This window comes from Epinephelus lanceolatus, chromosome 6 (genome assembly GCF_041903045.1).
Source record: "Epinephelus lanceolatus isolate andai-2023 chromosome 6, ASM4190304v1, whole genome shotgun sequence".
In the NCBI taxonomy this organism is placed as follows: Eukaryota; Metazoa; Chordata; class Actinopteri; order Perciformes; family Serranidae; genus Epinephelus; species Epinephelus lanceolatus.
The window spans coordinates 7,591,317-7,606,899 of NC_135739.1; the positions used below are offsets into that span (position 1 = coordinate 7,591,317).

Below are 15,583 nucleotides of genomic sequence, written 5' to 3' on the forward strand. Positions count from 1 at the left end.
GGGAATGAGAACAGGCTGGTTAATTTCTTTTGCATTTAAACATGGAGTTAATTGCAAATGGTAAATTGACAAATGTTAACAGCAGGCTGAGGCCATTTCCTCTGAAACAGGAGGTTTTGTTATGAATGAGACAGACCTCTTAAACTACAGGAAGTGAAAGGTCAGGTTCTTAGAAATACATTTTAAAAGGCAGATCATGGCAAATCTCTGTTTCCCCGCCTGACACGTTCTACCTTTTCCCCATTATTTCAGTTGGACATTTTTCTCTGAGGTTTTCCTCATTATTCACACCCTGTTAAACCTTTGATGTGTAAATAAAAATGATAATCATCCTGACCTTTGCAACTCAGCTCAGTTGGCTACTCACAAAGTTTGACTCTGTTACAATTTAAATGCACCACCACACCGTATTGAAATCATTATTAATGAGCCTAAGTGCTTGACTAGCCTCATTAATCCTTAGTTCAAGTACTAATTTGACATTTCCACATGCATATTAAATGGAAACTGCATAATGATATTCATCTGAATGAAGAAATAGTTGTAGCAATAAAGCGTAATACATTGACACAATTATCAGATGTGTGCATACATACTTCCAACATCAACACTTTCATTTGAGGTCCTCTGGATTTCTTTATTCTTCTCTCAGCTTCTCCAGTGCAGAAGACTCGATTTATGATATGGCAGCATCTGAAAAAGTCATCTTCAACTTTGAAATGGCCTATATATAGGAACTTATATAAGAAAGAGAGAACAGACAATGGGCCAGTTGCTGCCAGCTCTTCCAACTCTATGTAAAGGAATCAAGAAATGCACATGGAAAGTAAATGATTTCAGTCCTTACTCTCTTTTGTTACAGATCATTTCCTCTATTATCTGTGCTCTGGGGATTTTGCACATCTTTGTCTGTGTTAAAAAGCATGTACTAAACCCTTAGATGTTTTTGTTTTGTTGATATTTGGTTACACAGTTTGGTTTATTTATAACAGAACACAACAAAAGAACAACAGTGATTCATTGTTAATGAGGGCACTGCATCAAATGCCTAAACTCTGATTTTTTTTGTGAGACATGAAGCCGTCCAAACTTTTAACTTTCCCCAGCTGTCAAAAAAAATCTTAAATATGGAGCTCATGAAATGCAGCCTTTATTTGGCCATATGGGGGATCTTTAATTAAAGCTCAAAATTTGACCACAGTTAATGTCTGTGACTCTGACACCCTTGATCACACCTATATGAAGCTTGGTGTGTCACATTCACTGGGGGTGCTCTTTAATTTTGGCAATTTTACAAACATACAACATCACTTGTCCTGTTTGGTTTATAGACAAGTTTGTACCAACATGGTGCAGATGCTGTAAGCACCATGAAATACATTTTGAAACTTTTTTTCAGTAATAGCCAAAAGCAGCAAACGTTACTACATTACCGCCCATGGCACAGTATAGCCCTTTATAGATAGGAATCGTGCAAATTTGCAGGAAAGCCCAATCAGTCTTTTTTCAGCATTGGTAGTATAAAAACAAAATCGGGGGGTGCAGCAAAATGCCGCCTGCCTACTTTTGTTTATACAGAATGCGCCTTTTTCGGGGCAATGGGGGCGTGAGCAACTAACAAAACGTGTAGCTCAGCGTGTGATGTAAACAGTGACGTGGGAGGGAAGCCGCGGCTGGTCAGTCCTTCGGTGATTCTCTCATAAGTTAGCCCCTCCTTCACCGTCCCCGTCATCTGACGGTTAATGGCCTCTTCATTTGCAAGGACAAGGAGGGCGCACAATTCTTTATCTCCCCAGTTGCTCATCTTAACAGTGTCTGTCAGGTTTGTGTTTCCCTCTTGCTACTAGCTGCTCGCTAATTCCTGCTATCAGCTGTTTCCTGTTAGTCCACCGCCAGTGAAAGGGTTCGGCCAATATGTCTACCCTACGAGGCGGAAAATTGGGCACCTCGGATCAACTCGCCAATCTGGCTCTGTGTGTCTAAATGCTTGCAGCTTGCCGGAAAAACGGCCCAACATTTGCCGAAAATCTGGCAGTGTAAAAGGGGCTTATGTTGCTGTCGTAGCGTAGAGAGCAATTCTGGGCACAGATTGAGCATCAGAACTTCAGGCACAGTGAAAGTGACATTTGTACGTTCATTAAGATGAGTCTAAAAGTTTGCATTCACTGGCCTCTGCAGCAGCTGCTCCTCTCATCCATTAATCTGATCTGATCAGCTTTGATTGATCACTTATCCACTCCAGGATTAAAAACTCCACAAACTGCTGTTGAGGACAAAAAGAACTCATGAAGATGTCATGCACTCAGTTCACGGACCTGCAAAAACCTCTGAATTTAGAGAGGGAACACAGAGTGATAAAATGTAGTGACTTAAACAAAAAAAACTACGTTTGCTGACACCACGTTCAGTCATGTTCCAAAAGTTCACATTGTCAGTCGTAAAAATACTTAATACTAAATCAAAAATACATATTTTCCCTCTAACTTGTAGAGCTATTTATCAGTCAAGATTGTTTTTGATGTGAGTTGCTGATTGTTGGAGATGCCGGCCGTAGAGATGTCTGCCTTCTCTCCAGTATAATGGAACCAAATGGCACTTGGCTTGTGGTGCTTAAAGTGCCAAAAAAGTACATTTGAAAAACCTAACTTGAGCTGGACTGACCTTGTTGTCAGCAGTTTAATATAGGAACTATTTTCTGTCTACTGAGCTACTTCCGCCGACTGTGTCACCGCACAACAGGAAGTGTGCATCTACTGCTAGCTCACCTGGCACTACTGAGAAAGCTAACATTGGAGTTTTACATCTTGTGCTGCCACAAGCACAAGACTCTCGCCCGTTAGTAGATGCATGCTTTGTTCTGCGCAGTGATATGGTTGGTGGGTGTAGTTTAGTAAAAAGAAAATAGTTTCTACATGAAGCTGCTCACAACAAGGTCTGTGGATTATCTTGAGTAACCAGGTCATGATTTCTGGAAAGAGACATTGCTGTTGAGTTTTTAAAATGTATTTTTTGGCGCTTTGAGCACCACAAGCTGAGTGCCATCTAGTTCCATTATACTGGAGAGAAGGCAGACGTCTCTACGGCCGATATCTCTGACACTTGGCAACTCACACCAAAACAGTCTAGATTGATTAATAGCACTACAGGTAAGAGGAAAAATATGTATTATTGATTTTGGGGTGAACTGTCCCTTTAAACACCACCTTGACAAATACTTAATGTTCCCACTTCAACTGTATTTTGTGTTTTACATATTTATTTCGCCTCCATAAAAGGCATGTAGGAAATATAAAAAAACAAAATGTCTTGGGCACCTATGACTCACTGCCCATCAAATGCTGAACATCAGTGCAACTGAACAAAAATAGTCGTCTCCCGCCTTAAGATCAGGGAAAAAAGCATGCAGCAAAGAGACATGTAACCTTTTGCATCTCTCTAAAAATCAAGCTTGCACACTTAACCCTGCCATTTCACATAATTGTCTGCGAGGCCCTGTCTGACCTGTGTGTGTGTGTGTGTGTGTGTGTGTGTGTGTGTGTGTGTGTGTGTGTGCTGCAGTCGTTATTGTAATGGGTGTTTCACACTGAAAAGATAAAGGTATGTCTGTTGGTAGAATATAAAGCTGTGTTTGATGCTGGCCAAACAAACAGCCCATTACCTTCCCTGGATTGTTATCGTGCGTCATCATCATAATAATTGTCCATGCATTAGAAATACCTCGCTGTTATCACTTTGTCATTAATCTCAATGGAAGAGATTAGCACAGTTAATAAACGATAATGTGAGCCATCATCAGTGTGAGATATGGCAGCAGCAGGTTTGAGGTTGTTTTGACTTATTTATCGCGTCTATCATCGACTCATCCTCTCACCTCACACTGCACCATTACACTAGTAAGCAACATCTGCTCTCAATAGTATTTTAATGATATGAGTTAATTTTTTAGCAGGAGTGCTATAGTTTTAATCACTTCTTTCCTGCTTTGACAGAATAAATCTACGTATGCATGCAGTCTCCTCTCTCTTCTTGTCCTCCTAAAGGGATCTGTGTCAGAGACTGAGGGCAAACAGATCTCTGGCCTTCGGAGCAGCCATGTGTCCATATAGGACATGGTAGACATCCAAATGACAAACCATCTGCAGATCTGGAGTCATCTGAGGGCACATTTTAAATTCATGATACGAACTATGGAATGACAAACTTGGAAAGCGGTCTGGCCTGTAGTCTACCAACAGTTTCACATGGCTACTGCTACTGTAATGGCAGTGATCATTGCTGCTGCGTCATGACGCTAACTAAATTCCAGTCATTATAATGAGAATAAGGCTGGCCTTTAAAAATGCCAGGCAATATCACAATGTCCTAACAAACACAGTTGTTTATGTGTACTAGAGGGCTTTTTAGATTCTTTTCGTCCAGCAGGTGATTTAATTTGGCAAATAATATGCAAACGTGTTTTAACATCTGATTGGGCCTGTCTCAGAGCAGCAGATAGAGAGCAGGAAGACAAACCATCTGAGGGCTGAGGCATCTTTGAGCAAGGCAGTGAAGAGTGAATTCACAAAAGGATCATGTGGCTTTTGCTGCTGCTGAATCTGCACAAATAAGACACACACCACCAATTGGTCTCACTCCCAATTGATTTATCAGTGGCCCTTGGCGTCAGATACCGACGGCACCCTTTAGTGTTGGTATGAGACCCACTGGACGGCATCATTTTTAGATGGACTGAGCAACTACTCAAGTATAAAGAGTGAGAAAGTCAAGTGGATATGTCAAGCAAACTCTGGACTCTGACCCAGGAGACCGCCACTTGTTTCCCATGTGAAAACAAAAGTCAATCAATTATTTTAATAACAATGTAATGTGCTAATATGTAGCACACTACACTAGTGCAGCATGTCATGTGACACAATTGACGTATGTCACTTGAGGTTACATAATGTTAGTAACAAATGTACTTACTTCAAGCCAAACCATGATGTTTACTTTAAAACCTAGCCATGTATGTTGCCTCAACCTAAGGAAGTAAACTTAAACGTTTTTTTGAAAAATGACTATGCATTTAATGAGCGGAAACTTGTACATTTGCTGTGGAAATGGCAATTCATTTAGAAAAGATACTGCATGTAACAAGTGTAAACAGACATGCCGCCCCTAAGTGTCCAAAACTAACGCTGGAGGGATACCCAGAGAGTCATAATTTTACTTGTAGGGCAACTGACCAAGTGTCAGTATTTGACGAGTTGGGATTGAGAATATGTTGCATTCACAAACCCCAACTGCATAGGTAAGCAAATAGCATCTTGGTGCTCCTGATGGCCATCGACTGGGTGATGAGGAAGACAATGGCTGATAAACCCAGGGGCATTCAGTGGACTTTGTTCTCCCAACTCGCGGACCTAGACTTTGCCGATGACCTTGCTGTTCTCTCCTCTAAACATACCCACTTGCAGGAGAAGACTGACAGACTTAAATAGTATGCAAAACAAACAGGTTTGAACATCATGGCCGCCAAAACACAAGTGATGTGCATTAATGCTCCAGAAGCACCAATCACGGTGGATGAAGAAACCCTCAACAATGTTGAAGAGTTCACCTACCTGGGAAGTCTTGTCAGCAAAGACAACTCAACACCAAAGGACATCAGAGCAAGGCTAGGGAAGGCTTACAGTGTTTTTGCAAGGCTTCACCCTATCTGTAAGTCAAAGCAGTACAGCCTCAAAACAAAGGTCCGACTGTATAACAGCAATGTGAAATCAGTGCTGTTGTATGGTTTGGAATGCTGGCGAGTGACAACACGTGACATGAAAAGGATCGATGCCTTCCACAATAGATGTCTCCGGAAAATCTGCTGCATCTTCTGGCCTGAGAAGATCTTGAACAAAAAGCTGCACAGGAAGACCAAGTGCACCACTGTTGTGTCGGAAATCAAATGCAGCCGATTACGATGGCTGGGACATGTGTTCAGAATGTACCAGGAGGCAGATTGACGAAGCCTTATGTCCCACCTGGGACGAAGAGGATTAAGAGAGATCTTGGTGCTCCTGTATTATTTACATGCACTTGAATTAGGTAACGTGCATAGTTTCAGTGCAAAATTGGCTCTTTTCTGTGTAAATGAACCTCATTCAAAACCAGTCAGATCAGCGCTAACAGTCTAAACAGTTACAGTAAAATCATTAGCACCTTCAGAGAGATGGTGGTAACGGACGCGCACTAAGAGACTTGGATGTTGGATACAAAATACGGTTTACGGTTTTAAGGAATGCCTCTGCATTCGGTCAGGACCTGTAGCTCACCGTCTGAAAGTATCAGTTTCGTTTTTTTCTCTGCCATTTCTCTGTGTACTGTGTTCTTGTTGCAAATGCAATATTTATACTTTGCCACATGAATAGTTGCAATCACATGCAAAAAAGGAGCAAGCTGAACCCAGCAGCCAAACCTTATGGACTTGTTTACGCTGTAATATCGTGAGCACAATACCTTTTGTGAATCAGACCATGAAACGGGGCAGATAGGTTGCAAATGGTGCACGATTCATAGTGCTAGCAGCGGCCTTAGTCTATCCTTTGTGAATTTGTCCCTGAATCTGAACAAGCTCCATCAGGTCAGTGCAGCTCTGACCTCCCTGTGTAGTGAGCCAAGTGAAAGGAAAGTCACCCTGTGCGACATCACACATCACAATAAGAATCTGTTTGTATGCCGGGAATGTTTTAACATATGAGGAGTTTGTCCATCTGTGGCTGCTAAAATAAAAAAACATAGGTCTAACACAAAGATAAACAAACAGACAGTTGAAATTTAACAGTAGAAGAATGAGGGGAAAAGACGTTGCTGAAGTTTACAAAGGCTTCATGAAACATTTTAAAATGAGGCAATAGGTCTCTTCAAGGTGCAGCGTGGAAATGAAAAAAAAAGTAAAATTACCATTTATCCCCCACTCATTGTAATTTCCTTTCCTCTCTTGACCTCACACTAGAAAATCAGCCTCTGAAAACGTCATAAAGATACCTGTTTATAAATGTCAGGCCAGCCGCACAGAGACGGCTAATTGATTCTATGTTTAGAGCTCGTCCACTTGTTTATTCTGGAGTGCGAGTAACAAGATGTTCAGTGAAAAAAGAGAGAGAGGGGATAACAGGAAGCACTTACATGTATCAGTCTGCATCGGTACTATATTATAATGTATTATACACTAACATAGAGGGAAGCGGTGAGGTTAGGTGATGTTGCTGCCTTATCAAACATTTATTCATGAACGAGTTGCTTTAGGCCGTCAGCTCCATTTGTCTGATGTTGAGAAATGTAGCCAAATGTGTCTGAAGTTCCCCATTTTTGGACTGTTGATGATGATGATAATTTTTCTGACAATATGGCATCCGACACGACATAGTTGGTACAACAATCCTTCACAGGAAACACTTTTTATTGTTTAGACTGTTACGTGACTGCTGTAAATGTGCTTTACTTGAAAAAGCCTCCATTGCATTATAACAATGACTAATTTTCGGCAGCAATAAAAGCAGACGTGTTTTTCACTCTAGATGATCTCACTCTAGCCTGTTTCAAGTATCTTTACCTTTGCAGTGAGAGTGGATGGTTGCAGGCTCCGGTTCTTTGGCAGTCTTCTAATTATCTATCTATAATCTATCTATCTTCCAAAATTCTGAAGTGCCTGGCGCGTAGTCACATTTTCAGGATATGTGCAGCCTAGCGTGGCTCTGCAAAGCTGTGCACAAGCTTTTTCACAGAAGTATAAATTAGGATTCACCCTCAGGGGACCATGAACCTCTGCATGACTCTGATCCATAAACGTATCACCACTTTAATCAAGAGAGGCACCTTCTGAGAGGAAAGAATATTTATTTACATGTGCACATAAGTATGAGAAATGTGAAAAGTCTTTGGCGATAAGGCTGGAGGTTAATGGGGTGGAGGAGGTTGTGACGATTCCACCTAAACTGACAGCTGACAGGAGCAGAGAGATTTAAAGTTTGGCAGCAGCATATAGCGTGAAGAAAGTCTTCCTGATTGAACTTACGCTGAGCTTCATTTGGGCCTCCTTATTCATTATTTGCACCATTATTGTTTGTTCAGTAATCCTTGAAATCCTCTCTGTTGACCAGATAAGTTTAATACTCTGTACTTTCTCAGTGACTAACATTAAATGTGATTTTGTTAATTCATGACATGAATGTGTTGTTGTCTCTCCTCTTACAGGTTAGGATTCCCCATGATGATAATGACGTGTATGATCGGCATGTGCTACCTGCTGGCCACCCACATCGGACTGGGATGGAACATGTGATCCACAACTGCTGTACAGAGCCAAAAAGTGTGTGTGAGTCTGTGTGTGTTTGTGTGTGTGTGTGACTTCTCCTTCAAGCATTCAGCTGTCTGTAATGTGATAAGTGACCTGATTCAGATTACAGGCACTATATGAAGCACAGCAGCCATATTTTGGAAGACGTCTTTGACTGAAGTGCAGATCAGCAGGGACCAGACTCAAGCCCCGTTTCCACCAAACACTTTTGGTATGGTACCTTTGGAACCAAAATTAACCCTTCAGACATGGTACCTAGACCCTAGTGTTTCCACTGCAAACAGTACTCTTTCATGTGGGCAGGGTTGTTGTCACTCACTGCTCCGTCCAGCACCCAGTGAATTAGGTTGTTTTTTTCTCCGACTCCAGCTGCTGCAAGAAGCAGCAAAGCATCCTTTCATTTTATAGTTACAGTTTACTCACACAACTCTCCACAGTATAAACAGTGGTACAACTCAGCCCTGAGCAGAGTGACTGTCAGCTATTGACCAATCAATGGACTGCAGTGTTCACAGCTCCACCTTTTAATATCAGGACTGAAAATGGTGACGGTACGGAACGGTTCCATTGGTACCATCCACAACTTTTCACAGTGGAAACAGAATGCATACTGAACTGAACTGGACCGTACTGCATGGTGGAAACGGGCTTTACAGGAGCTTTGACTAAAAAATTGAGTCCAACATCCAACAACATGAGTGCGATGCGTTAGTTCTTGATGGCTGGTCCACCCTCACCCTGTCGAGTTTTACCAACTTGTCAAAAACTCAAACCTTATGTCCTCACAAGAGTTGATCCAAGGGAAGGACACAAGTCTGCTGGAGAAAAATGGTCCCACTCCATCATACCGTACATGGTGCTACTGCCTCAATGGGTGTAACTGGTGTAAGTGATTCCAGCTATGGCCTCTGATGTCGGAGTATTCATTCTCTTGTTAACCTATGTGGTCTGTTTACAATAAGCAACGACTTATTTCTTAGTTAGTTGTCTGACACTGATTTGCTTTTAGAGACATTTAGGACACTGATCACTTTTTTAGGCGAACATTTGGTTTACCAAACGTATGTTGATATTTTAAAGGAACCACAATACCCAGTGAAAGGGATTTTATAACAGTTGATGTCTAATTGTTTTGTCATTGCCCAAATCTCAATAAATGAATCTGACAACAGCCTCAATCAGCAGGATGATTAGATGAAGCAGACGTAGACTGTTATCTAAACATTGTATACTACCTATTGTACTGTGTACACAATTATCTCATGTAAACTCAATGATTTAGTTCAGTTAACCATATTTAATGTAGAAAATGTATGATCATGTAAATGCTCTTACGTGGAACGGACAACATCTTCTCAGCTTGTCCAGTTGAAACTACCACCTGTATTTATTGTGCAGCATGACGACCTGAACGTCCTTCATGTTTCAGAACATTCAGACAGCTATCAACATGAACAATAAAGGTTGTGATGTTTCTGCTTTTCATTTGGCTCAGTTTCAGTTTATTTTTATAAAATATATGGCACCACTGTCTAATAAGGTAACCAGTGGCTTTATTATTGGTTTATAAATGGTTTAAATATGGCACTAAAAACAGGCTAACTGTGCAAAAATCCCAATTATGACTACAGTGGTACTACCGGAGGGGTAGACTTGTGGTACCAACACATTCTCATTCCCCGGTGGTCGAATACCAGCTACTTGTCACTTCCCTTGGTGTCTCATGGATACACAGAGGGCACCCTTTAGCATCTTTAGCATGAAACACATTGTAACATGTGGTTAATCTTGTAAAATGGCTGCAACAAAACCAAAAGTACTTGGTTAGGTTTAGAAAAAAAATGTTTTAGGTTAAAATAAATACGTTTGTCATCTAACATTGCATATGTAAATCATGGAACATAACGTTAAAACAAAGTTTCTGGATGAAAGTCTGGTTTTGTTTTACCCATCCCCCCCCCCCCCCTTCGAAGTACAGCAGCTGCTCCTTTGCGTCGCAACTCTACATTCAGTGAATGTAGAGTCTGTAGGCAAACCCCGGAGATCTTGCCTCCAGAAGAAGAGCGGAAGAGCCCTGGTTTCGGGTTGTAGGCTGTTTGTAGTCCACGTGATATTAATCAATCACGTTTGAGCCGGCTGCAGTTGTTGCCAGGTTAAATGGTCCGTGCGGTGGACTAACGAGGCGGAACATAATTGGCGTCACTGCAAACTCTGAATCCATCGCAATGGTTCAGCATATTTACTTAGATATAAACGGAAGTCGGAAACACCCAAATGAAACCGGAATACCAACAAATACAGCTAATGGGTTCCGAGAATGGGGCACCTGATCAAGATCCTCCTGGGCGCCTGGCATTAGAGATTTTCCGGGCACATCCCACTGGTAGGAGGCCACGGGCAGACCCAGAACGTGCTGGAGGGATTTCATATCCTGCCTGGCCTGGGAATGCCTTTGGGTCCACCAGGGGAGCTGGAAAGTGTCGCTGGGGAGAGGGATGTCTGGGGTGCTCTGCTTGGCCTGCTCCACTGCGACTGGGCCCCAGATAGGATGGTCTTGCTCTCAGCATCGTGTAATGGGGATGGGTTTACATTGGAGTTAGCTGAAAGCCCTGTGTGTGTCATAAAGATGCTAAAGGATGCCTTTGTGTTGATGTCACACACCGAGGGGCATAACAAGGGATCGAGAATGGGCTGGTTGCATGGCAGGGATTACTTCTGTAGAGCTGGCTATCATCAGCATAGCAGCGGTAACTGCCAAGGGAGGTAGTCCATACTGAAAAGAGACAAATACTTTGATAAACCCAAGCATATACAAAGTAATATTGAGCTGCTAATGAATGGATTGTGTTCCAGATGATCTGTAGCTTATTTCCAAAAGGTCAAAGGTCAAATTGTTCTTTGATAAACCAAAGAGCTAAAAAGTTAAGGCAAGTGTCGTGCTTGACAAGGATGAACACCAACCAGAGGGATTTTTTTCACAAGCTGTCAACCCAAAAATTCTTATTATTAGTCTCATTTACAAAACATCAATAAATATTAGTTATTAATGAAGCTATTAGTGATCATGCATAAACTCTTTTCTAAATGGTTCTCTCTTACTAAGTGGTTTACATAATAATTGTTATTTTTCCAGGAGTAATTTCCATCCCTTGTGATATGACAAAAATCCACTGCTATCTTGCCTGTTCTTTGCTGACAGGATCATAATTGCTCTGTCCACCTACACTTTCACACTCGAGCTCTGGGAGTTCTCAACATCTTAAAAATGCTGAAAATGACTAAATGTAAAGTAGAGGCCTCAGAGGTCAGTGGATACTCAACAAAACTAAATGACAACACTATCATGAAATGACTCTCATTGATGGTGCAGCAGCAGAGTGGAGTTCCCTTTTCATGTGAAAAGCTTTCTGGTACTTCACAGTGTTTCCTCTGAAGTTGCTGTTGTTCTGCTGCCACATCCACAGCTCGACTCTGACTGTGTTTACTGGCAGCGACAGAGAGTAAAAGTGACTCTCTTGTTCCCTTTAATGAGCCAGGCTCCAGGCAACTGAAACCCAAACTACACAGATCGATGTATAGCTCCTGTAGGACTGTGGTTTCACTGTAAAATGTAACTCCCAGGGGAGCACGACAGCTTGAAGTGTGTTTCTTACACTCAATGGGAATCTGTTTGTGTTGTCCACTTTGTTGCCATTACAGAGTCGTGCTCCGGATCACGGTATTAATTAGCAGCTAATTCATTAAAGATGCTTCCACCCTCCGAGAACTCTACATTGTTGTACATCATTAATGTATTTAATGTGTTCCAGGAGTTATTTATGGCTGGAGGCTTTAAAACTCTCGGTTGTGTTCTTCTGCAGTAAAATGAGCTACGACTCAGACACCATATGTTCAAAAACTATCAAAATTTGGTTTATAGGTGGGAAATCTTTCTCATTACCCGGACAATCAAAATCACATTTTTTTTCAGTCATGACAGTTTTCTATTATACAAAAGTAACTCTTTGCATATTCCCCTCCATAGTTTGATCCAAACCATAAATTGTGGATAGCACATACAGGTCAGCCCAATCAACAGAAGAAAATGTTGGCAATGCACACACACACACAAACACAGATACTTTACATTTGTACATTTCATATGTATTATAGCAACATTTCTAAATTGACATAGTATATGAGCTGACTGTCAACGGGGGGGTGGAAACGACGGTGAATGGTGTGTCACTTAGGATTGATACCGCCATTAAACAACAACACTAATTTTGTTATAGTGACCCATTGCTGTTTTTACAGCTGGGATAGTGATATGAAGAGCAGCTGTTGTTTTCTGAAACATCACTGCATTGTCTGCTGGGATAGTGCAAGGAAAAGCAATTGTTTTTAGCAGAGACAGTGCTGCATTTCCAGCTGGGATAGTGCCACAAAAGCATTTGTTTTTTTACTGAAACGTATTGTGTTTCCAGTCAAGACTGTCACCAAAAGCAGTTGTTTTTTACTGAGACATTGCTGCATTTTCAGCCAGGATAGTGTCATGAAAAGCAGTTGGGTTTTTTTACCAGAACATCACTACTTTTCTGCCAGAATAGTACGACGAAAAGCAGTTGGATTTTACAGAGAATCACTGTGTTTCCAGCTGAGATTGTCACAAAAAGCAGATGTTTTTCATTGAGGCATTGCTGTGTTTCCAGCCAGGATAGTGCCACAAAAAGTGGTTGTTTTTCACCCGGACATCACTGCTTTTCCTGCCGGAATAGTGCGAGGAAAAGCTATTGTTTTTTGGAGAGACATCACTGTGCTTCCCTCCAGAATAGTGCAACTAAAAGCAGTTTTTTTTTTTACCAATACATCACTGCTTTTTCCTGCTGGGAAAAGGGGTTGTTTTTCACAGAGACATCACTGTGTTTCTAGCCAGGATTGTCACGAAAAGCAGTTGTTGCTGCATTTCCAGCTGGGATAGTGTAAGGAAAAGTGGTTGTTTTTCTGAGACATTGCTGTGTTTTCTTCAAGCGTGGTGCCACAAAAAGCAGTTGTTTTTTACCAGGACATCACTGCTTTTCCTGCTGGGATGGTGCAAGGAAAAGTGATTACTTTTTACATAGCCAAGGTTGTGTTTTCTGCCAGGTGGGCTCGCAAAACGTTGTTTTGGGAGTGTGCCATCAAGCCTACGTAAGCCAAAACATAATCTTTTCGTATCTGCCACATAATGATGTACAAATATAATGTACTGTATCCGTGGTTTGCAGAAACGTACAAAACGTTTTTTCTGATGATTGGGTTTTAGAGGTATATGTACTTTGGGTCACTGCATGCATGATCCAACTGTAACAAATCTAAAAAATATCTAATATGTAATATTTAATATTAAGTCTTCTGAATTGTGCAACATTCCCAAAAAAAATCATCAAAACTGTATTTTCACTATTGTTGCAAATTATGGGCTTAAACTGTTTGCTCTCTTACTCTTTGGGTGGCATCTATATTCCTTCATCCTACTTGAAATGCTTCAAATTACTACACTACCCAGAATCTCTCACTAATCATCTCACTAACACCAAGAAAACGATTCTTTCTAGTTAAAGGACAAATTTGGTAATATTCTATATATGTCTTATCTCTGCAGAGGCTTGTTAAATTGACTATTGTCATATTGTCTGTCTCTGTCCTCCAGCCTGTAAAAAAACAAATGAGATGGCCCCTGAACAGTTTTTGCTTTGTTTGCTCTTTTGCATAACTGCTGACATTTTGTTGGAGCTGGAGCTAATCCAGCAGTTCTGTGAGCCACTTATCTTGTGTTCGCTTTGACCATCCTCACTGAGAGTTAGAAGCTTATTTATTGTGGTCACTGACCCCGACGCCTCCCCGAAGACAGTCCACTGAATATTCAATCTTTGTCTCCAGGAATCAACAAAGACTCAAATCAATAACAATGACTGTGTTTTTCAACTAATCTGAGGAATGTTTTTCAGGCTCTGTGGCCACAGGGAACCTTTCAGTGCAGCTGTGATGTGCATTAACAGTGTGAGCAATTCAACCTCACAGAGCTGAAAGTCATTACAGAGTTGGTGGTTTGAACCTGGGATGTCACCATGACATGACACAACCTCACCCACAATCAAGCCAGACCATTTGCAAAAGTATTAAAAGCGACAGAATGTTTTGGCACCATCCTGACATTAAGTCGTTTTAGGAGAAGGGGGCAGAATGACATAATTAAAAAGGTCAAACCTCAAACAGTGGAAAACTGTGTCACAGGTCACAGTGTCCTCAGCACTCCACAGATCTGATGTTTTTGTCTCTTCAGCTTGAGTGAAGTTTAAGTCATGTTTCATGTATGTCACGATTTATTTGCTGTGTCTTTTGCACTTTGTTACATTTTGGTTTTACTGATACTCCAATTTTACTGATTTGCCACTTACTAAATAGTAATGGAGCCATTGGTAATTTTATTACAACTGTGCTTTTTCTGCTATATATACACAGACCAGCCACTTTATTAGGTACATGTTACTAGTACCAGGTTGGACCCTTTTGCCTTCAGAACAGCCTTAATTCTTCGTGGCATAGATTCAACATAGCAGAGATTTGGATGTTCTCTCTTTTTCGGACCATCCTCTTTAAATCCTAGAGATGGTTGTGCGTGAAAATTCCAGTTTATCAGCAGTTTCTGAAATACTCAGACCAGCCCGTCTGACACCAACAACCATGTCACGTTCAAAGTCACTTAAATCACCTTTTTTCCCCAGTCTGATGCTCGGTTTGAACTTCAGCAGGTCGTCTTCACCATGTCTACATGCCAAACTGCATTGAGTTGCTGGCAGGTGATTGGCTGATTTACATTTATACATACATACACATATATTTGTGACATAAAATGGTTGCCTTTAGATTGAATCAAAACTGTGTAGTTGCAACACTCTGGCCTATGTCAATTGTCTGCTCTCTTATTTTAACATGATAGAAGATTAGAACACTTCTACGCTGTCTGATGCATCTGCACTATACTGAATCAATCAGCGCACTACTTATCAGTCAACATAGCCAAACACTGACCCCATGCAAATTGCCCATATAGGTGGGTTGCCCAAAGTGTGCCCCACATGGGTCATGCTGGAGCTACCTGGGCACAAAGTGGGTATGGGTCCAGAATAGGCAACTTATCTTGGGTCTACTGGGGTAAACCCACTCATGTGGGCAAATGTCATGGGGCCAATATGGAACCCGTGGACAGTTGGCTGGGTTTGGATGTACACGTCA

At 41.4% G+C, this 15,583-nt stretch overlaps 1 protein-coding gene across 2 annotated transcripts in view; it reads left to right on the forward strand.

The window, feature by feature from the left end:
• The window catches only part of oca2 (oculocutaneous albinism II), an 86,097-nt gene extending 76,286 nt beyond the window's left edge, over window positions 1-9,811 (forward strand). For both annotated transcript variants that reach the window (XM_033620927.2, XM_033620928.2), the window contains exon 24: window positions 8,224-9,811. In XM_033620927.2, coding sequence (XP_033476818.1) covers window positions 8,224-8,311 — 88 coding nt within the window. In that variant the 3' untranslated portion in view covers window positions 8,312-9,811. The remainder of the gene's footprint in view (window positions 1-8,223) is intronic.
• The last annotated feature ends 5,772 nt before the right edge of the window (window positions 9,812-15,583 follow it).